Source organism: Electrophorus electricus, chromosome 17 (genome assembly GCF_041902795.1).
Source record: "Electrophorus electricus isolate QZ-2024a chromosome 17, ASM4190279v1, whole genome shotgun sequence".
Taxonomy (NCBI): domain Eukaryota; kingdom Metazoa; phylum Chordata; class Actinopteri; order Gymnotiformes; family Gymnotidae; genus Electrophorus; species Electrophorus electricus.
The window spans coordinates 3,946,450-3,971,238 of NC_137513.1; the positions used below are offsets into that span (position 1 = coordinate 3,946,450).

Genomic DNA, 24,789 nt, shown 5'->3' on the forward strand with positions numbered 1-24,789 from the left:
CAAATGACATGCCCGTTTCAGGTCTTCAAACCCTGGGAATCGTTGAGATGAGTTCACGCATGTACACACGCAAACCCACATCTCTGGAGTTTCTCAGTTTCACTGCTGAAAAAGCAAATGTATTTTGGCAAATGAAATGTGAAAATATGTTAGGAACAACATTTTTTTTTTCAAAGTACATACATACAAGATAAATGATACATCTATTACAATACATCATCATTCAGATTTTGGCATCCAAACAAAAAAATAAATAAATAAATATATATATATATATATATATATATATTCAATTTAGTAGAATCCAGAGCACAACATTAATAAGGAACATAACAGTCAACATGTAACAAAGGTCTCCACCATTCAAATTGTAAAGTTCTCCAGTTCTACAGGGTTCTTCAAAAGCACATCTCTACAACCAAAGTAAAAAATAGAGTTTAAACTACAGATGTCTTTACTGCTCTCAAACTGGAGTTCTTTTTGCCCTTTGTATTTACACTACAGTAGCAGGCATGGGGGGGGGTTGTCAAAAAGCATCTTCACAGTAGACATTAAGAACATGATTTATCTTTCCGATACCTAACCAACAGTCGTTGAGTTTTGAGATCGCACAACCGTATGACACCAAGGATGACGTTCTAGAGACTTTGGTATACAAGCTCCTGTTGGAAGTAATCTTTAATGGGGCCATAATGTCCCTCCCCAAGAATCACAGGCTGAGATCAAGACATTTGACTAGCAGGGTTTGAGGCACAGTTACTACAAAGGGCACCTAGTCAAGGCCCAAACGCATGGGCCAACCGATACAGAAGATTCACATGAGGGAAGTGGAAGGGTGAAACCAGGCAATAGCTCAGGATTGGGGAAGACATTAAAGGGAATGGGTGAACCTCTCAGGTCCTTTTTGTCAGGAACGCTGAGGGCGACGTGCATCCTTTAGAGGAGTTATGGCTGTGATGTGGGATGCTCTACCGTATCCAGGAGCATCCGCTGATGTGCACGCTCAGAGCTGTAGCCGTCAATCCGCCCAGATGCGAACTCCGTCCCAGAGGTGTTCTCGCGGCCAAGCCCAGAACGCTGCACTGACAGGTGAGAAAAGAATCCGCCGCCACCCACTGTCAGTGTCAGGCATGCCATTGGCTCGTCACGCAACCCCGTCACCATCATCTGGAAGGAGCTCGCCTCTTTGGGGCCCCGGCAGGGAGGATTCTGGTAATCACGTCTCCACCCTCATCTTCCTGCGTGGGCTGATGGGCATGAGTGGAAGGAAAAGTTTCAAAGTGCAAAAAGTAGTGAGACAGGTTAGAGGACAGGGTACGAAGGCAACGTTAGCGTTTTCTTCAGCGGCCATCAGAAGATCTGGCAGGGAAAATAGGGCCAGTGAAGTCATTTAGACAAACAAAAGGACATATAAACACTATGACAAGGTCATATCATTGGCACAGTCCTTTTGGTCACAGATGGATGCTTTAATAACTCATCTCCGTGGCTTGGTTCTTCAGTGGCTGTCACCGTAGGCAGTCTCTGCCTTTTGAGGCCCTAGGGCTGTGGGGCAGGATTAGGACACTTCAGTTTGACTGGTCAGTGCCAGATCGAACAAAGGCAGACAGAGAGCAGAGACGGTCCTCCTGAGAGGTTGATGCGGAACACTTTTGTGTGGGTTTGGCGGGGAAAAAAACAGTCACTGGTAAACTGGTAAACACTGGCCATGCCCCCATGCAAGGCCCCAGTCGCCCCTGGAAGGCAGACACGGAGATGACCTGGCCGGTCACATGCTGGAGGAGCGTGCAGCCGGCAAACCCCCCCACCCCCCAAAAAATGGAAAACTTCAGTCACAGTGTGTGCAAATCCCACAAGCATGCAGACTATCCCAAGGTCTGACACAACGCTGTTGTGAGATGGGGCAAGGGTACAAGCGGAAGAGGACACATCAGAGCCCATAAGGCCAACAGTGGGTCCCAGGCAGTCTCATCGCTTTCGCCCAGGGGAGCCGCAGAAAGAAAGTGTACTCTCCCCCACCATCTCCCTCTTCCTGAGGAGACGTGGAGTGGGTCGACAGGGGAGGGGGAAGGTGTAGCAGGTGGAGGAGGGGCGAGTGAGCTCCAGCAGGTTCCCGCTCACCCTGCCTCGCATCATTTGTTCTCGATGAGCATCTGCACCTTCTGCACCAGCTCACGTGCCACCCTCAGAATGTGCTGGACATCGTGACGTTCGGCCATTTCTATCCACACGACACACACACACACACACACAAAATCACCCGCATGTTAGTGAACTTGGAAATCTGAAGTTCTGCAGTTAAGTGTAAGGGGCTGACAGTCTGCTCTTGACTTAGGAATGTGCTCACCATTGAAGAACTTGATGATGTCTGTGAAGTCCATGTTGTTGTCACGGATGATCTCCCGGTAGACCTCCACCAGAGCCAGCGCGATGAAGAGGACGAAATGCGGGGAGGAGACACGGGGCGCCACCCAGATAACCTCCCACACTGCAAACACATCCTCATAGAGAAGCTCTAAAACACACACACACCATAAATATGCAAATGTCGGAGCGGGTGGAGGTTTACACAGCAAGTGAACTAATGGGAGGCCTTTAAGGGAAAGGCGAAACGTTGGCAGAGTGGTCGTACCCCTCTTGAAGTCCAGCAGGAACCAACGGTAGCAGAAGTAGAAGTGAGTGTAATCTCCGTTCTGGTGCATCAGCTCGAACAGCTCGGAGTCAAGGATCTACGGAAGCAGCCGGAAACAAAAGCCTGTTAGTCATCTCTACTGATGTCACTGTATTCATCTGGTGAGGACTTTGTGCTCAGCCAGATGGCCTCAGCCACCGGACGAACGTCACCTGTATCAGGGACCTCATGTTTGCAAACTGAGTGTCCATGGCTCCTCCGGTCGGGAAGTTCTGACTCATCCTCTTCATTAACTGAGTGAAACAGCTGTAGGCAAGGCATTCTGGGTATGGGGGGGAAGAGAGGGGACGATGAAGGGAGAGAGAAAGGGAGAACGCAACACATGCACACGTCAGCAACACCAACGCTAAATTAAGCCCGTTTTTAAATGATGATCAGTCCTTTAAGGCTACTTAGGGGTCAGTATATTTCAGGCCCATGCTGAGAACTAAAATTGGCTTGAACTCCCAGAGCACTGAGTGCTGTATTCTTAAGAACCACACATCCTCTCTTTCTCTGCCCTCGTTTTCAGAATTTACTGCACAGAGATTTATAAGCTTGACTGAACAGTTCTGGAACTGTTAACCAGTTTTATAATTCAGTAGAAATATTGGCCATATTAAGCTTAAGCTCACAGTTCTACAAGGTTTAATATCACAATTCAGAACGAAGAAATGCACTTAGGGAGCCTGGAAAGTAAGACGAGGATTTTGTCTTCCATCAAATTGAAAACCAGCAAAGACCTGCTTCTCACCATCATCCAGGATGACCATCAGAGGAGCGAGGAGATCACACATGCCCTGCACATAGCCCACCTCTAGGTGCTCCCACACATAACTGAAGCCCAGGAGAGGAGAGAGGAAAACCAGTGAGACCAGGAATCAAGGGCTGGACACTGCAGCCACACCCTTCAGAAATCTGTGCAGAAAGACCAGGCACTGCTCCAGGTTGGGCTGACCTGCACATGATGTTGCGAAGCTTCTCCAGGTTGCTGGTGGTGAAATAGTAGTAGTTGCGGTCGCAGCGTGCAACGTCCTTGTCTATTCTATGCAGGTTCAGTGCCACTGTGTCCAAGAGCTCCATCTGCTCAGAAACAGGTTTAATCTGTCATCAGAAGCATGAGATCTCATCAATGTTTGCCTTAGGACAAAAACGTTTTAGCACCGTAATCACTGACACAGAGGTTTTCAAATCTTCTCACTGCTAGGGAGCAGGACAGTGATTCAGTGAGCCAGTCGTTACTTCATTAATATTACTTATGGATTACTAATAACTAATGTCATAAATAATGTTAGTGATGAGAGCCTTGATATAAAACATCACCCAGCATTTGAATAAATACATCAAAAGGTCTATTCCTCAGGCCCTGAATCTCGTTTCATTTCTCTTGCATGTCTTTTCTGTCATCAGTAAGAGCAGACCAAGGTAAAAGAAACGTTTAGTGGAAGTCAGTACCGTATATGAGGAGAAGGATGCTGGACTGTCCTCATTGTCAGTCACCAGTTTGTCCAGCTGACTGCACAGCTGCTCCTCAGTCAGCGAGTCCCGCCCACTTCGCTCTTCCAACACGCCTCTGGGCGTGGCCTCATCTCCTGGATCCTCTTCCATGCTCTGCCCATCATCAATGCTAGACAGGATCTGGGAGTGTCCGGACGCTACCGAGTAGTTCCTGGAGGAGGGGAGACCCGAGTCCGGGGAGTCGAACTCCACCACCGGCCTCTCGTCAGGGGCCGGTGCGGCCGGGTTAACCATGGTGGTCAGGGTAGGGGTGTTGTCCCTTTCACAGGGCGTGTCCTGACCTGCCCCGTCAGGCTCATCCACCGACATGAACACCTACGAGCAGATTGGAAGCAGCATGCAGGGTAACGAGGACCAGGCAGCGTGAAAGAACAGCACCAAATCTGGATAACCAGCAACTTTGGTTCCTGCAGCAAAAGCCAATTTGTCAATTTGTGGGATGTACAGGAAGTGGAACCAGTGATTGGGCATGACTACACTAAAGTATCCAGTTTGAACTGTAGTGTAACGCTGTCCCGAGCTTTGGACAGAACAGGTGAACGTCACGCTTTAAGAGAACGGGCAACAAGTCCCTCGCGTCACACTGAGATATGGGCGGGGCCTACCTCGTTGCTGAGGGTGGAGTCTCGGTGGACAAGTCTCATGACATGGCTGTCAATGCTGCTCCCCGACGACAGCTTGGCAAAGATGGCCGACTGCATCTCCTTCTCACGCTGCTTCACGATGACTTCGCAGGCCTTCCACTCCCGCATGACTTGCTTGTATCGCGCGGCGATCTTCTCGTCGATCTGCGGACAGCGCAGCAGTCAGGCCGGCAGCTCAGAGAGACACTCCGCTGGTCACCTCCGGCTAATCGGGGTTTTGGCTTTACCTGCGTCATGTTTTTTTTCCCCATGCCGAACTTATAATGGCCCAGTAAAAAAGGCCACACCTCCTTCCTGATCTCATGCTCCACCCCACCGTAGTAAACCAATCGCAGCAGCTCCAGCTCTTTGTAGTTCTAAAGAAAACAGCATATGACACGAAGATGTGATGATTGCGGACTTATTGCTCCAGTCAAAGCCTCTGCTGCCCTCTAGTGGACGTTACTTTGACCACGCCATACTAACCTTGCAGTCTTTTTGGTATTTGCTCCAGACATCTTTGCTGAGGCCTCCAGAGGCTTCACAAGGTTTGTCTGGGGGGACGATATTATGGTTGACCAGGGCTGACAGATGTGTTCTCACAGTGGACAGATGGCGACAGTAGGCCAGCCCTAAAGAGGAGGACATTGTTTTTGACGTGGCCAACGTCTCAACGGACACAGAAGCCTGCGTCTATAACTCAGGTTGCGCTTACAGCCGTAGAACGCTCTGGAGACGATCTGCTTCTTCATGTTGTGGCACAGCAGCTTGAGCGGAATTCTGGGCACAGACAGGAAATTACATCATTGTGTGGCCCGTCGGGAGCCACAGAGAATGGAGAATATCGGAGCGAGCAGTGCTTTAGGCTGATTTGGGAAGTGCACCCTCACCGGTCGTGCATGCAGGTGCATCCTGGAGGAAGCTCCACAGACGCGCTACTGCCCCTGGTGGAGCAGGACGGGCATGACGACACGTGACTGGTGGACTCGGCCTGCTGCCATGACAACGGGCTGCCTCCGAAGCCCTGCGTATCCATCATGTCCCCATGGTCTAGCAGGAGAGAGAGAAGGAGAGAAAATGAAGAGGGTGAAGCAGCAGCAGGAGACCTGTCAAATGACCTTCGTTTGAAGACTCCTCCACATTTCCACTGTGATCAATTGTCAGCAGCATTATTTGCATTATTTTCATCTTTTGCTGAGTTTGTTCAGAAGAATGTTTGTTGTCATTTTTTTTTTAAGGGGGCAGCAGATTGTGCTTGAAGAATACAAGTTCACATGTCCACGTTAGGAAAAAATCAGTTTGATATTGCCGATACCGACATTGTTACGTAGGACAGGCCTCTTAGCTCAACCATGAGATTATTTAAGGTAGAGATTCCTGCCTCTACCGCACAGGTATTCATTCATGTCCCTGTTTGGACAATTGGTCTGATTGGGTTTCAGATCTTGGCAGCCCCGAGATCCTTAGACACAGACACAGGGAGGTAAAAGGAGCCCTTAGGTAGCATGCATCTGTGAAGGAACAGAAACCAAAAGAAGAAGGCATATGAACAATGTGAGGGGGAGGGTCATGCCAGAAGACCTGCCAATCACAGCGCGCCATTGTACCGCCCCAGCCAGGCATTCAGATAGCTAGGAGAGAGGAGACCCACAGCCACGCCTCCCACCATGCTGGATGCATCAAACCAAACGACAGGACAAAAGAGGAGGACAACAACAAACCAAAAACAAAGGGAGGAAAAAAAAACCCAAAAACTTTCATGTCGCCAAATGTAAATGTACTTGAGCCAGTGGAACCAAAAGAGTTGGACAGTGCACAGTGACTAAATGCTCTTCACCTTAATTCTTCAGGCCCGAGCTGGTGACCTGCTATAGATACCGGACTCCATTTTGGCCATGACCAACAAAAGAAAAGAAAAGAAAGAAAACAAATGGAGGGAGAGCGAGTTGGAATTTTGCCGCCGGCGGGTCTCTTGTGGACTACGGGGGCTTTAAAAGTGGCAAGGCTACGGTCAAACAGGCGATGCGTTCACGGAACGATTCACGTGTCTACCACGCCAGAACCCCACAGGACCTGACTGTCATAATGAAAGGTGACCGCAGTTAGTGAAGAATTACAGTGAACAGCATTGCAGAAAACCAGCTGAACACAGGAGGAAGAGAAAAACAATGTTAACTCAATGAAATCAAACTGAAAAGGAAAGAGAGAGAGAGAGAGAAAGAAGAGACAGGGCACTGAAGGGGTAGACACAGTGTTCACAAAGAAGCAGAGGAGCACATTTGGTAACAAAAGAAAAAGGCAAATAAGGGAAGATACTGGTAGGTGCAAATTTCCCATGCAAAAGTCATCAAGCATGTCGAAATCAAATCAAGGTCAAACCCAAAGATTAATTGAGCATTTACATTTTTTTCCTTTCTTTTTAAAAAAGAAGTCAACCAAAAGAAACCGAGCAAATAACTGGAAGCATGGCTGCCAGCCCAACAGTGCAGAGAGGAGGAGGAGAGAGACTGACTAGTCCTGCTGGCCTAACCTCCCAGGCCTGCTCTCCACACTAAATCCGCATCCAATCTAAAAGTCCGGCGACAGAGAGGAGGGAGGGATGCTAGTAACACGTCACCATGGCAGTGCGATGACTGCTCTACTGCCACTAAACAGGCGAGTGCAGGTTACCCCAGGCAACTGAAGACAAGAGGAAGAGTGACCATGCTTGGCACACACACACACACACACACACACACACACACACCGACTTCCCAGCAACCCAAATTTATAAAAGTAAAGGATGTTGATCCTGTTGTTTCTTTTCCACTTGACAAAACGGGACATGTGTGTAACATTGGAACTGTGAAACGCGGGAAAGTTTGAGCCATGGAACGGTGACGGCTAACGCAAGCAGAAAGCAGCATAATTAGTGAGCACCGTCTCCCTCTCTCCTCCGTTGTAGTGTCAGAGCAACATGCACGCCGGGCCTCATCACTTGACCTAGCCTTTGTTCCCGGCATGCATGTTACCATGGTAACACATGCCCGGGTTTGGCTGGTGACGTGCCTGCTCCGGTCTAAAGAGTGATACTGTGGTGCGGCGCAGCCGGGGAGACCGGCACATCTCCCGCTGGCCTCAGTGACCTGCTGCACTGTTGGGCTCGGGGTGGGGGAGGGGTAGCGTGGACAGGGATACCAGGCGAAGCGTCCGGAAGCGAGGGAAAAAGGCATGGCACAAAGGGGGGGGGGGGGATGGAATGGGAGCGCTCGTGATAAAAACCTTTCATGACATTAGGGTCTGTGAGGTTCCGCGAGCAGATCATTGAGATCATTGCGTGAAGTCTATCTTCTTCCTCCTCATCGTCGTCCAGGGAGGGTGCGCGACTGCCCGTGGTGTGGTGGTAGTTTATAGTGACTGCTCGGGCAATAAGAAAACACAGTTTAGCACCCGCCTCGACAGCACACTGAAACCACAGTGAACACACACGCACATACACGCACGCACATAAATACACCCGATTAATTAAGACCCGAGGGGTCCGATTGAATAACGGCAGCCCCCACAACAGCTGTCATGGTCCAGGGGATAAAAAAAAGAATATGAAAACCAAGGGATCCTGAGTCCGGGGCTGAAGCAGTCATGCTCAGTCATCCGGACGGGTGAGAGCAGCAGCTTCCAGCCAGAGAGATGGACGGATGGACGTGACGTTCGGATGAACGGAAGAATGTGCCAGAGCAGGAGGAGGGGCATTTTGGAGCCAACTCACTGGAATCGGGGCAGTGTCCTGGGTAAACGATGCGGAACACGTAGTCGGCAGCGACAGGCTCCTCCCCTTCACCGTCCTGCTCCGTCAGGCGTGCCGTGCTGCTCCTTTTACGCAGCTTGGGGAAGACCTTACCCTGCCCAACACACACACACATACACACAGATACACATTAGAAGGTGGTGCTGCTCCTGTGATCTCTAAAAATTTGCAGTTGATTTAAGACATTACACAGAAAATAACATGTGGCATCTGAAAGCACAAACTAACTAGAACAGAACAGAACAGAAGGGTCTAGGGTGAGCATGGCCAAAGCAAGGAAACCTTCAGCCAGACAATGAGTTCACTGGAAAGAGACGCCCTAATTAGCATCAGTTAATCAAATGGAGGTTGATTTGTTATTTTCTCTTTAAGAAAGATGAACTTCTAAAACCAAACATACACAGCAGTGCATAAAGGAGCTATGACAATGATATCTACAGTCATTTTTGTTTATTCTTTTGTTTGTATGAACATTTAGAAAAGATGGAGCTTAAACTTGTGCTTGATAGAAAGATGAAGTGGTGTGCTTGGTCCTAAGGAGCTGGTCGCATGGCAAAAGGCCAATGCCCAGGCCAGTAGGAATGCGTAGGCGCTTATGTGGTTCATAGCAGGTATGGTTTGAGCCCGTGGTTGCTAACAAACTGCTGTATGAACTTTACCCATTGCACCAATGTGCACTGCTGACTAAATGGTGAACTTGAACATAAACCAGAGACTTTGCTAGCAAAATCTACAGCAGAAACTATGTCAGAACACCGCATCCAGTGAGGTTGCTGACCCCTGTTCTAGGGCATGCCCAAGGTTGCTGACCCCTCCCTGACCCCATACCATGCGCTTATTCTGCTACACCCCAATTACTCAGGGAGAATTGAAACGACTCAGGACGTGACACTAACCTTGCCTTTCTGAGACCAGAGAGGGGGCTCCAGCTGACCCCTGGGCTGTAGTCCTGTCTCCAGGCAGGACAGGAAGGCCAGGAGGTGGCCCCCAGGAGGGAAGTGCAGGGGGGGCCTCTGGATCCCATCCTGACTCACCAGCACCAGAGTCCCACCACAGTCCGCTGAGACGCAGCCATGTCACAAGGAGCATCATGAAGATGGAATACAAGACAGCATGGAATTAGTGATTTGCATTCCGGATATGGTTGTTTTTGTGAACAGACAGCAGGCCTTCTCAAGACGTCACCAACTGCAGTGCTGGATTATGCCCTTCCATTATCTATAAATATCCTGCCTTGGGCTTCTTTGCTTTTTTTTTGGAAAGTTAAAGGAAAAAAATTCAGAAAAATTCAGAAAAAAAAATTCAGAAAAGCCTCCTGCTTGGAGGCATATAAAAGCCGATGCAAAAGGATGTGAGAAGAGAAAGACTCACGCCGCTGGTGACAGTGGATGCAAACGATCTGTCTTAAAGGCACAGTCAATGCGTAGTCCCAATAAATACTGCAGACAGGGAGATAGCAGGAGACCAAGCAGTGTGACAAAACTGATTTATGTGACTGCACCATACGCACCACTGCAATGTGTGTGTGTGTGTGTGTCTGTGTATGTATTGCGCTACCTTTTCTCCAGGTCGCAGTCCCCCAGAGTACCATTGATTAACTGGTTAGGTGTCCATTTAAGCGTGAGTGTCTCTGCGGTTTGATGCAAGGACAGGTAACCCCGCAGTACTTCCAGGTCCTTCTTCTGCACGCATATGGACACAACACAAAACACACACACACACACACACGCACACACGCACACGCACACGCACACACACACACACACTTTAACCAGTTACTTCTTGTCAAGCTGCACTTCAAGTCCACTGTCGTACCTGGAGAGCCAGATAAAAGCTAAGCAAAATTTTTACAAGATAACGTGAAGAAAATAAAACAAATTAGAGAAATGCGAAAAAGACAAAGAAATCATGAACCAGTGACTGAATGAAAGGAATGATGTGGACAGATACAGTAATGAGGGTGATATATGGTAATCAACCGCTACAGCAACTATCATATTTCACACCCAAATTGAATTAGAGTTAAATCTTTCCCTTATCCACAGACCTGGGTCATTTACACTATTGATTCATATAAGACCTGCCAGATCCAGAATGCCTTGTGCCAAGCTCAGTCTGTCAGTGATGCTTACCCTACTGTTACGGAATGACCCCACTGTTATGAAATGATCCTATTTTACCAGCTGAAATAAGCCATTAAATGAAGAAGTAAAGTTTAAAGGAAAAGTTGCTGAAGTAAAGAAGGTATCAGCCCTCTAATCAGCCTAAACTTTGCTTTTAAAAAAGGTGTTAACAAACAATCAATTAGCATTATTATTTTGCATATTTTTAACTTAAAGACTTACAGTTATTATCATTGCAGTTAAGTCATTTTATGTGATTTTTAAATATATATTGGTCACAACAAGAGCAAAATATAACAACGCTCCACGTACTTCTTCCCCTGTTCCATTTAAGAAGCCAGAAGGTGTTGCCCAGATCGTGGTTTTAAATAGGCTGGGAAGCCTATTTACATGTGTACATCATTGGAGCCTGTGTAACCTCACAGTGCATGTTTTTCATTAGCTCCACAGCAGGAAAGATAACGAAGAGCAGAGTTTACCTGAGGACAGGCACAGGAGAAAAGGGAAACCCTCCACCATGGAGAATCTACAGCTGGCACCTGTGTGCACTGCGTGGGCCTGCTAGTTGCCCAGAGAGCTCAGGGCGGCCGAGACTTATTGATCTGCGATGTGATGAATGCGTTTTACTACATACCACCCACACAGAATGAAAGGAGGAAAGGGACTTGTTGCCTCCTGAGTCTTATTAATGTCAAAATGTTCAAATATTTTTCATATTGTTCTGTAAAATATAGTCAAGCACAGAATGTCACTGCACTGGGTTTTTTAAACCAATGAGTAAATGCTATAGTAAAGTAAGAAATAAAAATAAAAATTAAATAAATAAATACATTTCTGTCTTCTGAATCCATATCCAGAGCTGACATCTGATGACGTAAGATCCAAGCATCAAAAAAATCTTTTTTAAATTATTCTGCCATAAGAAGGCTGAAATGAAAGCTGGACTGTTAATTGTTGGGACACATCCTGACATGAAACTACAAGTTGCTTCATCAAGACATCAGTATGGATATAGAAGCTTCATTACATTCACAGTGCAAGCCTCCCAAAGCCTTCAAGCCAAGCGACAGGTATTGATTGTGTGATCCTCTGGCTTGAATGAAATAAATGGTGTGTGTGTGTGTGTGTGTGTGTGTGTGTGTGTGTGTGCGCGCACGCGCACACGAATCCTCACCGGCTGAACGAGCACATTGTTCTTTCCATAAAGCAGATGCACGCGCGAGTTCTGATGAAGAGACTCCACATATTCTCTCGCTGACACTGCAAACTTATCCTCAGACATGCTCCCGCTGGACTGTCTCTTCCGGATCTGGGACGAAGCAGAGGCCATGTGAATTCACACAGCCTACACCATGAACGGTTCTCTCTGACCTTGCCCCCTCTCTGACCCCTGCCAGCTGCTCCTGCTCTCACCCCCAGAGCGGGCCTGCGGCTGAGCGAGGCCTCCTGGCCCCGATGGGCTCCGTGGATGCGGTGCCTCTGGACAAGCTCATTGGCAGAAGGGTCTGTCCAGAAATGGTCCGACGTCTTCAGCTTGGTGTACTCCAGTGCACAAGGCCCGACTGTGGTGGCGCACAGACAACAGACCACTCAAACACACAAAATAAAAAAAATCTAAGAGAGTCTATGAAATAACTGGCTAGAGAGAGACTGAAAGGACTAAAACGCCAAACAAAATACATCCCAAACCGCCTTTATAGCATTTATTCTATATTCTGTGGGTTTATTCTATGGATGATGGTGACCACGGAGTACTGAGAACTTAGAAAAACTTACCCAGCAGAGCTGCTAGGATCGGCCCGAACACCGAGTCGTGCATCAGAGCCTCCTTCTCATAATACTTACTGGAGAGACACAGATAAACACAAGCAAGTGTCCTTTACACTACTTTATCTGAGGGATGGAAACCTGAGCTCCTTCAAGCCAAGGCAAAGGCCAGGCGGTGGTGTGATAAGGTGACACAGAGCATAGCGCAGCCTTCTCACCTCGAGTTGTCTACGATACACTGTACAATTTTGTCCAAGACCTTCTCAAAAAGGGCAGTGCGCACCCAGATGTGCTTGACAGCTTGTGTGGAGAGGGTCTGGGGGACTCGGCCTGCCGTGGACCCCTGTCTGCGGAGGGGCTCCTGCCCCACACTCTGGGTCCTCCTGAGGACAAACCATTTCCACAGATACTTACCAGTCAGCACGTTCCACTTAATAATACATTTAAAAGCTGTAATAATACGCTATCTAAGGAACTTGACACATGGGACCATTATCACGTTTTAGTGTCCTTTGGCTTGCTGTCTGGATGATAAATACAGAATATATATTGAGGTGTTTTGACAAAGGAGGAAATATACTTAATGCTGAAGTGTTGTGATATAATCTTCTGTACGTTTGCATGTACATAAATTTATGGAACCAAAATGAGAGGAGACAGAGGCATATTATATTCCGTAACAATAGACCTGATGGTAGATTATCTGTCTGCTGGCGTAATCTTTTGTACTTTTCCACACGGCACATCCACAGGGGAGCAACAGCCTTCAAAGGGTTCCGTTCGACTGGTGAGCGTCAGGCAAACTGTAGTCACGACACTCATTCACAGCCACTTATGCTTTTCACTCGGTGGTGCCAACACGCATACACGCATAACGGGTCATCTCGTAAGACTCACTTCAGACAGCAGCTTTCTAGTGACTAGTACTGCAGGTTGAAAAGATGGATATCATGCTTTAAAATGATTTACAGCACTGCAGTGTCACAGATCCTACACTTAACTGGTCAATTTAGGCAAAACGACTGCAATTACGGGAGATTTTTTTCCCCGAACTGATGCTTCAGAGAGGACATCACAGCGCCACCATTCAGCTGGAGGGCTTCTGTTCTGTATGACTGCCTTGCTGATGCCATGACCCACTATGAGGCCCCGCTATAACAGCGGGGCCAGGCAGAGGAGGCTGACGAAGCGGGGGCCATTTCAGGTCTCCAGCTCCAGCCAGGCCCCAGCCGGGCCCCTAAACAAATGAGCCCGCCTCACACGGCTGCCTCGGCCTCCGGCCCGCTAACCGCCATTAGCATCGATCCCACTGTGGCCTGCCAGAGAAGCCGGGCACAGCGCTCCGATCGTTTGGACCATTAAAAGCAAACAAACAAATAAATCCCAGCGCCTGAGATGGATGCTGAAGGTTGGTACAGTAGTGGGATTTACTGTGCGATTACGCAGTGATGGTGAGAAGGCTAGCAGCACCATTTCAGAAAACTGTTGTTACAAAGAATGTGAAGACCTCTGAGAGTAATAGGCAATCAGAATAAATCAACAGGAAGTGGAAAAAAGCCATACTAGCACTCTAGTGTATTTATATTACATTTATAAATCTCAAATATGGCACTTAGGATTTAGAAATGTGATACAATTACACTGAATCCTCTTTTTCTCTCAGAATATGGTGTGGATCTGCAAGAATTGTCCATGTCCCTTACCATCCCATCTGAGTGACAGAAGAAAGGCTGAGTGGGGGGGGACCACCTTTGCTCTACTGCCTGCAAGCCAAAGTCTTCCTCTCGCATCTCTATGTAACATACAGCTAACGCAATTTGCACCCAAAATGGATCCGCCAAATTAGATCTGGCCTGCACTGCGAGATGGGGCCTGTGCTGAGTGACTTGGGCAGCCTAATCACATTTCAGACCTCCGAGAGCCACCGTAGGAGGATCACGACAAGCAAATCAAGAAAAGAATGGAGCTGGAGTGCACCACGAGTACAATAACGCTCTTGTAATCAAGACGAGTCCCTTTATGGGGCCCCCGGTATTCTGCCTAATGACCTTTCATTCTGAAATCAATTTGAGCCCTTAATCACTATCGCTGAGGCCTTCTATAACCGCAGTAGCAGCTGGTTGCTTCGGCAATGATGACGCCGCTGCGTAGCTATGGCAACGGGAGTGTGGGGGCAGGGACTAAACACACGTGGAACTCGTGGCCAGAGTCACTCTGCTTTAAGAGGTGGTGCATGGACCCCCGGAGCCTGCACGCACTCCTCTCTCATGTCGGCAGGTTCTCCACGTGAGACCAGGGCCTGCATGGCTCTGGTAATGGGGAAGTAACGGGCGGAAACAGCAGCACATCCCAGTCTGCAGACGGCGGCGGGCAGTTCCGAGACCCGCGGGGCAGACCCCGCTGACCACTTCCCCGCGCGCCACCCAACGTTATCCACTCCCCCCCTCGCTTCCCACAATTTCCCGCACCCTTCGTCAGCCATGGACGTTCATTAATATCACTCCTGATGAGCAGGGCTCAGCAGCAGCGAGGCACGGCGCTCCGACCTGGTGATCTCGGCCTGCTGCTGCAGCTGCTCCTGGACCTTGGCGCACAGGGCCGCTGCCGTGGCATTGAATTTGCCGACCTTGGTGAAGAGGGCGGCGACCTTGTCACTGCGGAGGAAGCCGGCAGCACGACGCTTCAGCATGTGACCCAGGCATGCCTCGATGGAGCCTGACGAGACAGGGAAGAATGAGCTTCAGAGAAAATGAAGGTAGAGAGCAGCAGTAGTAGTAGAAGAAGAAACAACAATAATAACAATAATAAATACGCATTGCATTTGTAATACAGAGTACAAAGTAACATTAAAAACTAACAAAAGCAAACAAAAAAATACAAATACACTACACACAAACTCACTGGTACTGTATTAGGTATGTGTATTTTCTTACATATATTTTATCTTACAGGCCTATTTTACACCTCTTACAGGGTTTTTTTCTGAGTGGACAATTACAGACTGTACTCTAAAGAGTCGGTCACCCTCTGGCAGTTTCTGCCCACAGGGCCACGGCCCACCAGCAGTCAGACCTCTGACCAAACCTGCCAAACAGACACTTGCACATTCATGCTGAACTGCTACCTCAGCCCTGTCCTCACATCTACTACACTACTACTGCACCCAGTCGCTTTACACTTGAGATTGCACTTTGCTCACTTTAATCTGTACACACTTTATTCACTTCTAACAGCATTAAAGCTACTAAGGTCTATTACTAGCCACCCAGAGTCCACCTTCCATTTGTGTGCATTTACTGTCCATTTGATCTGTTGTCTGTTTTTATTGTACTTATTCTTCATTTCTACTGTTGTCTGTGGTGAGAGGGAATGTCAATAAACTTCATTTTGACATTGATATTGTTGGTGTGGAAGACTTTTCTCAATACGGCATTTCAGTGACATCAATGCGGCTGAGGACAACTATTAGAAACTGTACTTGGCAGCAGATGGGCTATAGACTAACAGCTGTGTTTATAATAATGTCTCTAGTAATGCTGTTTTCAATAATGGTGTTTTCAAGAAAGTGTTCATAGGTAATCTGAACCACTGTGTTTCCCAATTCATTACAGCAAAGCTTACTCTCACAATCATCTAAAAAAAACCAGTAATCCCAGGGTCCTCTGCTTTTAATGAACATAGCTGATAATGGGTGAATATCTTATTGAAAATGTAATTGCTTGACGCTTCATTCTCTCTGAGGTGCTGTGGGCATGCATGGGCAGACTGGAACACCCTGGCACAGAATACAATTATCAGTGGCAACAGAATTTACTGGCTGGCACCAGAGCACTGGTAAATATTTCACTAAGAAAGAACGTGGCAAACAACCTGTTACCCCCACGGCTTCTGCCGAGCCCAGGCAAAGCAGCCGTGCGAGGTCCCTGATGATGTGGGTTAAACACAGCCATTCCAGCCCTACAGCTCGAACAGCCCCTGGGAGCGGCACCTAGAGAGGTCTTCAACGCTTAAGGATTACAGCGGTCACGTGTGCTCGTGAGGCGACGGATCAAGGTGTTGCGCGCCTGATAAATCGCAGAGGCAAGATGACGCTCTACAGGACAGAAAGGCCAGACACGAGATTTGCTGAAGCCAGTCGGCCTGCTGCCTCTCGCCATGATGGATGTTATCGACGTGTCGGAGGAGCCCAGGCGCTGGCCCTACCGCATCGTCGGCGAAGCAATTGCTGTTTTATGTCGGTAATAGCTCTTTTATTGCTGGCTGAGCAACAGTGGAGCTGGCAGTTCAAGACTCTCTGCCTTGCAATCTCCCCTACAAGAGTCAGAGAAACACAACGTACACAAAAAAACCCCAAAAAAACGGTAGGAGAGTGGGGTAGGGTGGGGAAACAAGACAATAAGCGAGGAAAGCCAGCTGGACAGCAGGTACCTCTGGCACACAGGTGTTGAAGTGGGTCATTTGAAGCGGGCGTTTTCCTCAGGAGAGCCTCCCCTGCCTGGTCTCCAGGCTTTACAAAGAGGCGCTGGGGCCTGCATCTATGGACATGGTGCGGATGATTCATCTAAGTGCTGGCTAAGTGCTTCCCCTTCAGGCTAAAGCAAGTTAACTGTTCCTTCCAAAAAGGGATCACCACATCAAATGCTAATGCTTCCATGTGCCGAACCAGGGCTCTCTGTCGCTCACCCACCTTTGGGTGGTCACGGTCTGAGTGGGAGGAGCAGGAGTTGAAGCGTAGCGTGCAGGTGGGGGAGGAGAGGCGGGGAGAGGGTTTGACACAGCCAAGATGCAGAGCATGCTCGTATCTGGGTTTACGTAATGCCTTCGTGCCTGGTAATGTGCCCGGCTGCTGGGTGTGTGTGAACGCCCACGCTGTCACCCATGTTCACGCACACACACACACACACACACACACACACGCAAAAACAAAAGCACTTGCGTATACAGACATCAGAGCCACTAAAACAGCATTATATTGTATATGAGATTTCATACAGTCCTTCTTAAGATTGCTGTGCTGTATGAATGGTTTTCATGGCCCTAAAGTGAATTCAATTATTGTAAAATTTAGTCCATTATATAAAAGTTTAAAAAGGGACAACTTCCCACTGCTGCGGGGTCTTTATGAAGATTCGACTGTTGCATCCTCCACTTAGAGAGAATTAGCACTGTGGAGTGACACACTTCACATGGCCGTAACAAACCGAGTCCGATCGGGCAGTGCTGAGGTTTTTACAGCTCCAGATAAGAAATGACAGCATGAGCCCTAATGGTGCATTAATGGCTGAGAGCTCCCTGTCTCTCTACAGGCAGGGAGAGCAGTCAGGCTGCAGGGAGGAGGGAGAGGCTGGCCGCGCCGGACGCCCCCGACGCTCAATCCCCTCTAGCTCGTTAGCAGATCTAATTAAGGCAGAGGCGCAATTAGCTGTGGCTGAATGTCAGCAGTGGACTTGTCAGCGTGGGCAGACTGACCAAATTACAGTCACTGTGCTGCTCACGTGTTGAGCATTGGTGGAAGGCCGGTTCATGCAGTCTGGATTCAGGACATTGCACAAAGTGTGTGCACACCTTCATTTTATTCATTATATATATATATTTATATATTTGTGTGTGTGTGTGTGTGTGTGTGTATGTATGTATGTGCGTATGTATGTATGTATGTATGTATGTATGTATGTATGTATGTGCGTATGTATGTATATGTGGCATCAGTGCACTCTGCTGGGGGGACCCACCTGTAACTGCACTGCTGAGCTGGAGCCATGAGTCACAGTAATTGACAGTAATGAACTGCATTACAGAGGAACGAGGAAGCTGTGGGTTGCGTGGGAGGGAGAGCGAGAGGAGAAAAAAAGAGTAGGGGGCAGGAGGATGAGGCTAGCGGTCAGGGGACATGGAGTCAAAGAACTGATGGCAAAGAATAAGTGAAGAGTGTGCATGCAAGAGAGTGTGCAACAGTATAGCAGAGCTAAAGTAGAGTCAGAGTGCATCTAGAGTAACTCTAGAGTGGACCTACAGTAGTTAGGGTAGGGCTAGAATAAATCTAGAGTAGAGTTAGGGGAGGGCTAGTGAAGACCTAAAATAAAGCTATTGTAGAGCTACTATAGAGATAGAGTGTAGCTAGAATTGGACTAGAGTAGAGATAGAATAGAATAGCCTAGAATAGGACTGGAGTAGAGCTATTGTAGAGCTAGAAGATGTGATATCTTATTGCTGTTATTGTGCCTATTCTGACATGAAGCAAGCGTGACCAAACAATGTCACAAATCGCCAACTACAATACATTAAAGTATGTTGTGATCCATAGGAATATGTTCCACATTTGACTCACCTGCTCATAATGGAACAAAAGACTCCAGTACCAAAACCAAAATTGTCAGTGGTCTGAAGTCTCTTTAAAATATATTCCTTTACTCATTCAGAAACTGTCACACCGACAGCATCAAGTTTCCTTCATATAATTTGAATTAAATATCACACAGTAGTTTCACACCCAGATACACTTTACTGAGCATAGATATGAACTCTGCCTGCATTATTGTTTCCTTGGAAACATATCCCAACTTATAGAATCTGGGCTTCACGTCATTGATAATATGACCGACCTCTTTCGCTTCAAAGCTCTTGCAATTGCAGAGGTGCATCTAACTGTTGAGGGTCAGTGCTGAGGCAGTACCATCGGCCTCCAGTCCAGGAGCTCCAAGAAAGGTTTGTCTTCCTCTCTAAACGAACCGGCGTGCAGAAGCTAACTGGCTGATCTGGCCCCACTTGGGCATGTGGTAGAGCCGGGCATTTAGTCCTCTCCTAATGGTGTACAGAACTCTGCATGGCAGGTGAAGAGATTTTGGGGGTCTGGGGCCAGCCTGCCAGAAAATGCTCCACATACACCGATACAGTCAGAGCAGACAGAGGGCATCAGCTGCTACTGAATACGAAGCAGCTAAGATAAGAAAAAGAAAAATAAGAAAAACATCCACTTGCTTGCAGAAGGTCTACAAATGGCAGCAGGCAGGAGAAAGTGCAAGGAATAAGTTGACAGGGCAGGGGTGGGTGGAGCAAAATCGAGAATAGAGTACACCAGCAGCTATATGACTCCTCCATGCCCCCAGCAGTCTGGGAGCAGTGGGGACCCTCAGGGCTGCAGTCCACCTCCTCTCATGGTGGGTGGATATCCTCTGACCTGAGAACCGCACCCACCCGAAGTAAGACACACACACGGTGCTGTGTCTTCTGTCCAGATAAGGTACCTGTAGAGAAGTTGATAGTGATCTGATCGCAGTGTAATGACGCACAGAGTCACGTCACAGGCAAACGGCTGGGTGTAAGCCCTTTGCTGTGGAAGGGACATGCGCATTATTCTGAGATAAGGAAGCCCCACAACCTCCTTACCTCACAATCCCCTATACCAGTCATCAGACTGAAGACGAGGAGCTGCAGACATATAAGTCATACAGCGTTATCCTGCACTGTATGCTATTTCCACTGTGTGAAAATTAGCAAACATAGAGACACCGTTAATAATAGCAGCACACAGCTGACAGCCAGAGAGACGCTAACAGGGAGCGAGTGTTAAAGCACTCCTCTCTCAATAGGCTCGATGGCAATGAACTAAAATAGTGGGCTATTTAAACTTCACTCTTACACCTGAATTCATGCACATCCCTGTCTTCTCGTGTGTGTGAGCATGCGCACATACTCCACACACACTTTATGTGCTCTATGTACACATTCTTTTAGCATGTCATATCTGCTATATCAAACCTGCTGGCAGCTTCCTGCTAAGCAATCATCACCCTATAGCCAATTTAAACAGCATCTAAAGGTGGTAAGGTGGGGTATAAAGCAGCCACCAGACAAGGCAGGACACCCGGGGGCCAACACTGCTTACCTCCCACCCCCCGCCTCCTGGGTCTCTGCTCATTTCCTTGTCCTCTTAGGCCAGGCTCTCTCGCTATGTGATTAAATATCGATCCTCTCTTGACTGTCCATTGGAGGTGCAATTTCTCCACCAGCAGGCAAAACGCCACAACGGGTCACTAACTGGACTTTTATCTGATCTCACTGCAGCGAAACTGGCAGGTCCAACTGGAATCAATCGACTTGCATCGCCCTCTGTCCGCTCCGATGGAGAACCTGACCAATCGAGTGTCTCTTAGTCAAAACTATACAGATCACTCAGAGCAGTGCCTTAAGTTAAGGCCACAGCAGTTAAGTGTATGAAGGAAGTGAATGCGATGTATAACTAGACGACAACTGAGATTATTGCCAAGTGCTGAGTAAGAAGGGGGAGGGGTTGTGGACATCATCCAGTTACAGGCCCAATTACAATTAGGACTGGCGTCTAACAGGGCCATCAGTAGAAGCTAAGGCTGGCATTGGCTACTGCAAAAGAGGGTTGGTAAATTACTTCCTGGGATTCCACACAGCCAGATCTTTGTGATCCCACCCACATCCCCACCCCTGCAAAACATACACAATAATGTCTGCGTGCGCGCGCGCGCACACACACATACACACACACACACACACACACACACCCCTACTCTCTTGGCTGCTTTCTAAGTGGAACTGCTCCATCTGTTCTCTCTTAGCAAAGACACTTGTTCAAAAATAATATTAGGACACATCTAACAAAAGGACTGTATTAGTATTCTCACAGTAATGACAAGAGCAAGCTTGGTTTGTTCTTAAGAACATCACAGGGTTACAGTAAAAAACTGTAGCTGCATAACACTAAAGTAATACGTTTTCTTCACATGATGCCCTCGCTGAAGGCCCACATAAAAATGATTGAATATTGTTTGGAAATGTCAAGCGTTATTATTGGAGAAAGAAACGGGTTATTTCCCAGGCCTAACCAAAGAAAAATATTAAACAGATAAATCTCCATCTCACCCTCTCTCATATTTTGCGCATGCACAACCAATCATTCTTCCAGCTCTTGAGATGCTATTTAACTGTTGCAAAGCAAAGTTCCAGGTGTCTGTGTTCCTGCTTGTCTTCACCTTAGCCATCCTGAGCATTCCGTTCCACCACGGGCTCAGCAAACAGCATGGAAGAGTCCTGGGAAAACAGGGTGGACAAGTTCTGGGAAGCATGGACATGGTGTCTGGGAGAAGGAGCAGATGCAGACGATGGAGGAGTCAAATCTTCCACAGAGGGCTGATGAACACCAGGAGTCCTCTCCCACTTCTGCGAGTATGCAAGTGAGAGTGTGAACAGGAGTGGTGTGTGGGTGGGTGTGTGAGTGTGAACAGGATTGGTGTGTGGGCGTGTATGTGAGTGTGTCTGGGGGAGGTGGTGGTATCACCTTGACAGAAATAGAAAACAGACATCAAAGAGTCTTGGTACAGTCTGGATGCGCTTTGAGGAGGCCAAATTGAGCAAGAAAAAAATTTCGGTAACGTGTCTGGTAATAAGGTGCTTGCAACATTCTGTGTGTGTGTGTGTGTGTGTGTGTGTGTGTATGTACGTGAGTGTTAAACAGGTGACGGAAGTAATTAATAGCACTAAATCCCACAGCAGAGCTATAAATCTGAGCAAAAGTCTACCTATTCATTCAGTCGTGCCTCAGCAAACACACACACACACACACACACACACACACACACACACACACACACACACACCCCAAGACAACAGGTGCACAGATCACGACTCCACCGCCCTTGAGAACAAACCAAATCCAAAACTGTAATTCCACAAAAGCAGACTTTCATTTACAGTCACTGCAAACCCATTTCAGTCCACCCAAGAAACCGGAACCGTATCGTCTGGTCACACCAACTGCTGGTGACCTCGGCGGGATTCCAACCAGCAATGAATTCCATAGAGCCACAACTGTAATACTTCTGAAAGAGACTGACAGACCGAAGAGACAGTGTACAAGAGCTTTCCCTGGACTCAGCTGAGAAGTACCATGTCACAGAGTCTCCCACTGAGCCATGTCTCTTTGTCACCCCAAGGGCTTAGAGCAGAATCAGAGAGAACAGACAACGCAAAGGGTCCCCGTGGGTCCCCACTGCAGTGCCGGTGTGAGCTCTATCGATCGCATGCATGCCTGATCTTAATCCTGAGCATGGCAACAGCAGTGGCAGGCAGCAGGGGGAGCAGTCATCCCACACTGGGTGGGTGCTGCAGTCAGATAGACTCCCCGTGCTGCTCATCTCCCCTGTGGTCAAAGCAAGGAGAGAGCTGGAGCTGTCCACACCAAGATTCACAACCCCACACGCCAAGTTACTCCCACCACGATGGGCGTTGCTTTCAGTGTGGGCCATGCTGTCTCCAGAAGTCCAGAAATAACTCTGAACAAGATCACCAAGGGAGGAAAATTATATAACCCTAGGTCTCTATATGTGTGTGGGTTTTTTTCTTGAGTGCATTTGTATGTAATAGCCCTAGACATACCCAAATATCTGCTGAGAGATTTTGTGTTGTCATGGAATTGGCCAGTGGAATACCTGAGCCTTTTGCAAACTCTCTAGTGATGTCCCAAGTTTTTATTTCTAAATCCCAATTGTAATTAGACTTTTCAGCTACCCATGGCCAGCCTGTCTAACTGAGCCACGATGCAACATTTTGCCAACTCATAGCATACTTACTTTTGCATTCACAGGTACAGACATGCTTGTAGCATGCTCATTGGCTGAAAAGATGGCATCAGTGTATGTGATGGTCAGGAGGAATGGAAAAGATCTGGTTGGATGTCACTGATTGGGGAAACATCAGACTTGTGGCACACAAGGTCAGCACCAGTAGCATTTGGACAGTGTCGCACTTTGACTCTGTACACCAGCTCTGTGTATCAGACATGACTTCTCTCTCAATGACTGAACAGCCTTTGGCTTCCGGGACCATTCTAGATACATGCGATTCATTGCTGAGCATTGAACGTTCCAACAGCACTAGTGTTCTTCAAAAACTCAAACCAGCACAACAGATATGTTATATATGATCCCCTATTCAAAGGTATGCTTTTTTCTTTCCCATTTCTCCCTCAGTCCAGACCAAAATTATTGTTTCTTAATACTAATATTACATAATTGTTTATAATTATAATTATTCATTATATATAGATACATTAAATATACATGCATAGCATCGCCATGCTAAATGCTGTCTTCAAGCCTCTGGTACTGCTCAAACCACCATACCTCAAGACACAAAGACGACATGCATCAAGACTCTCCTCTGTCCTGGCACCCAGGTGGTGGAATGAACTTCCACTGGCCCTCCATACAGCTGAGTCACTGGCTATCTTAAGACTTAAGACTTAAGACCCACCTCTTCATGGAGTCACTAAGCACATAAATATGCACTTATGTATTAACAAAACCTCCTTTTACTCTGCTTACTGGCTTCCTTACATCTCTGGCCAGGGCATTAGCTTGATAATGATATTGATTGTTACACGAGGACGTGTATTTGATAAAGATTACAAAGCACTTCTTGAAGATGCTCTGGACAAGGGCGTCTGCAAAATGCTGTAAATGTAAATGTAAATGAAGAGAAAAAAAAACTGTTTCAAAAAAGGCTGAGCTGAAGGAAAATGCTGCATCCTTTAACAGGAGCCCGTAACACTTGGACCACTCGGTGCAGGTCAGTAGACCCTGTGATCTCCACCATATCTTAGGTGAGTGAAGCTCTGTGCTCCTCATTCCATGCCATGACCAATTTCCATTCCAGATTCAGTAAAGATGATTTTTTTCAGTGTGCTCGGGCTTTGTTGTAGAGTGAGCACTGGCAGAGGCACACTGGGTAAACACAAATGACTCACATCTCTGTTCATTCACTCATTACTCTCTAATTATCGCGCTCTGGTGCAGGTGTTCGGTGTACCATCTGCAGTTTCGTCTTGCTTCTTTTTCGGGTTTTGAGGGATTCAGATTTCACATTTGGAACACAGCACAAGGACCTTGAATGCACCATTAGTTGCACGCCTGCAATGATGTTTGGATTAGCCCTGGGAAGGGAAGCTGGCTGATATCACCCAGCACTTCCTGCTTTTTGGGCCATTGTTTTTATTTCCTCAAATTATTTCCACAAATCAGGACACGAGGGATATTACATGCCACGGTGTCCATGCCGTCATTGGCTAGCTGGGGCTCAAAATCATGGGAGAAAAGAAGCATGTGGTGCTGGACTTGGCATAGAAGACAAGAAGATTTCAAGATAAACTCCAAAATACTGAGCTGATGTGCCGCAATAATGGAGCCAACAAACTGGGCATAAACGGGTCTATAAAATCAGTGGTCACAAACAGGTCTATAATATCAGTGGGCACAAACAGGTCTATAGCATCAG

General features: G+C 47.5%; 1 protein-coding gene across 5 annotated transcripts in view; it reads right to left on the reverse strand.

The window, feature by feature from the left end:
* Positions 1 to 149: 149 nt before the first annotated feature.
* The window catches only part of sgsm2 (small G protein signaling modulator 2), a 32,022-nt gene continuing 7,382 nt past the window's right edge, over positions 150 to 24,789 (reverse strand). The window contains exons 2-24 of one of the 5 annotated variants that reach the window (XM_026997658.3): positions 21,492 to 21,549; positions 15,036 to 15,204; positions 12,708 to 12,872; positions 12,499 to 12,566; positions 12,136 to 12,284; positions 11,897 to 12,031; positions 10,157 to 10,281; positions 9,971 to 10,038; positions 9,496 to 9,659; positions 8,561 to 8,693; positions 8,074 to 8,208; positions 5,703 to 5,862; positions 5,528 to 5,592; positions 5,299 to 5,444; positions 5,061 to 5,189; positions 4,795 to 4,977; positions 4,127 to 4,504; positions 3,630 to 3,775; positions 3,426 to 3,508; positions 2,845 to 2,954; positions 2,633 to 2,729; positions 2,348 to 2,515; positions 150 to 2,221 (exon numbers count right to left, since the gene is read on the reverse strand). In XM_026997658.3, coding sequence (XP_026853459.3) covers positions 2,133 to 2,221; positions 2,348 to 2,515; positions 2,633 to 2,729; positions 2,845 to 2,954; positions 3,426 to 3,508; positions 3,630 to 3,775; positions 4,127 to 4,504; positions 4,795 to 4,977; positions 5,061 to 5,189; positions 5,299 to 5,444; positions 5,528 to 5,592; positions 5,703 to 5,862; positions 8,074 to 8,208; positions 8,561 to 8,693; positions 9,496 to 9,659; positions 9,971 to 10,038; positions 10,157 to 10,281; positions 11,897 to 12,031; positions 12,136 to 12,284; positions 12,499 to 12,566; positions 12,708 to 12,872; positions 15,036 to 15,178 — 3,039 coding nt within the window. In that variant the 5' untranslated portion in view covers positions 15,179 to 15,204; positions 21,492 to 21,549 and the 3' untranslated portion in view covers positions 150 to 2,132. Of the gene's footprint in view, positions 2,222 to 2,347; positions 2,516 to 2,632; positions 2,730 to 2,844; positions 2,955 to 3,425; positions 3,509 to 3,629; positions 3,776 to 4,126; positions 4,505 to 4,794; positions 4,978 to 5,060; positions 5,190 to 5,298; positions 5,445 to 5,527; positions 5,593 to 5,702; positions 5,863 to 8,073; positions 8,209 to 8,560; positions 8,694 to 9,495; positions 9,660 to 9,970; positions 10,039 to 10,156; positions 10,282 to 11,896; positions 12,032 to 12,135; positions 12,285 to 12,498; positions 12,567 to 12,707; positions 12,873 to 15,035; positions 15,205 to 21,381; positions 21,550 to 24,789 lie in introns of all 5 variants that reach the window. The other 4 variants (XM_026997655.3, XM_026997654.3, XM_026997653.3 and 1 more) reach the window with 4 other exon arrangements.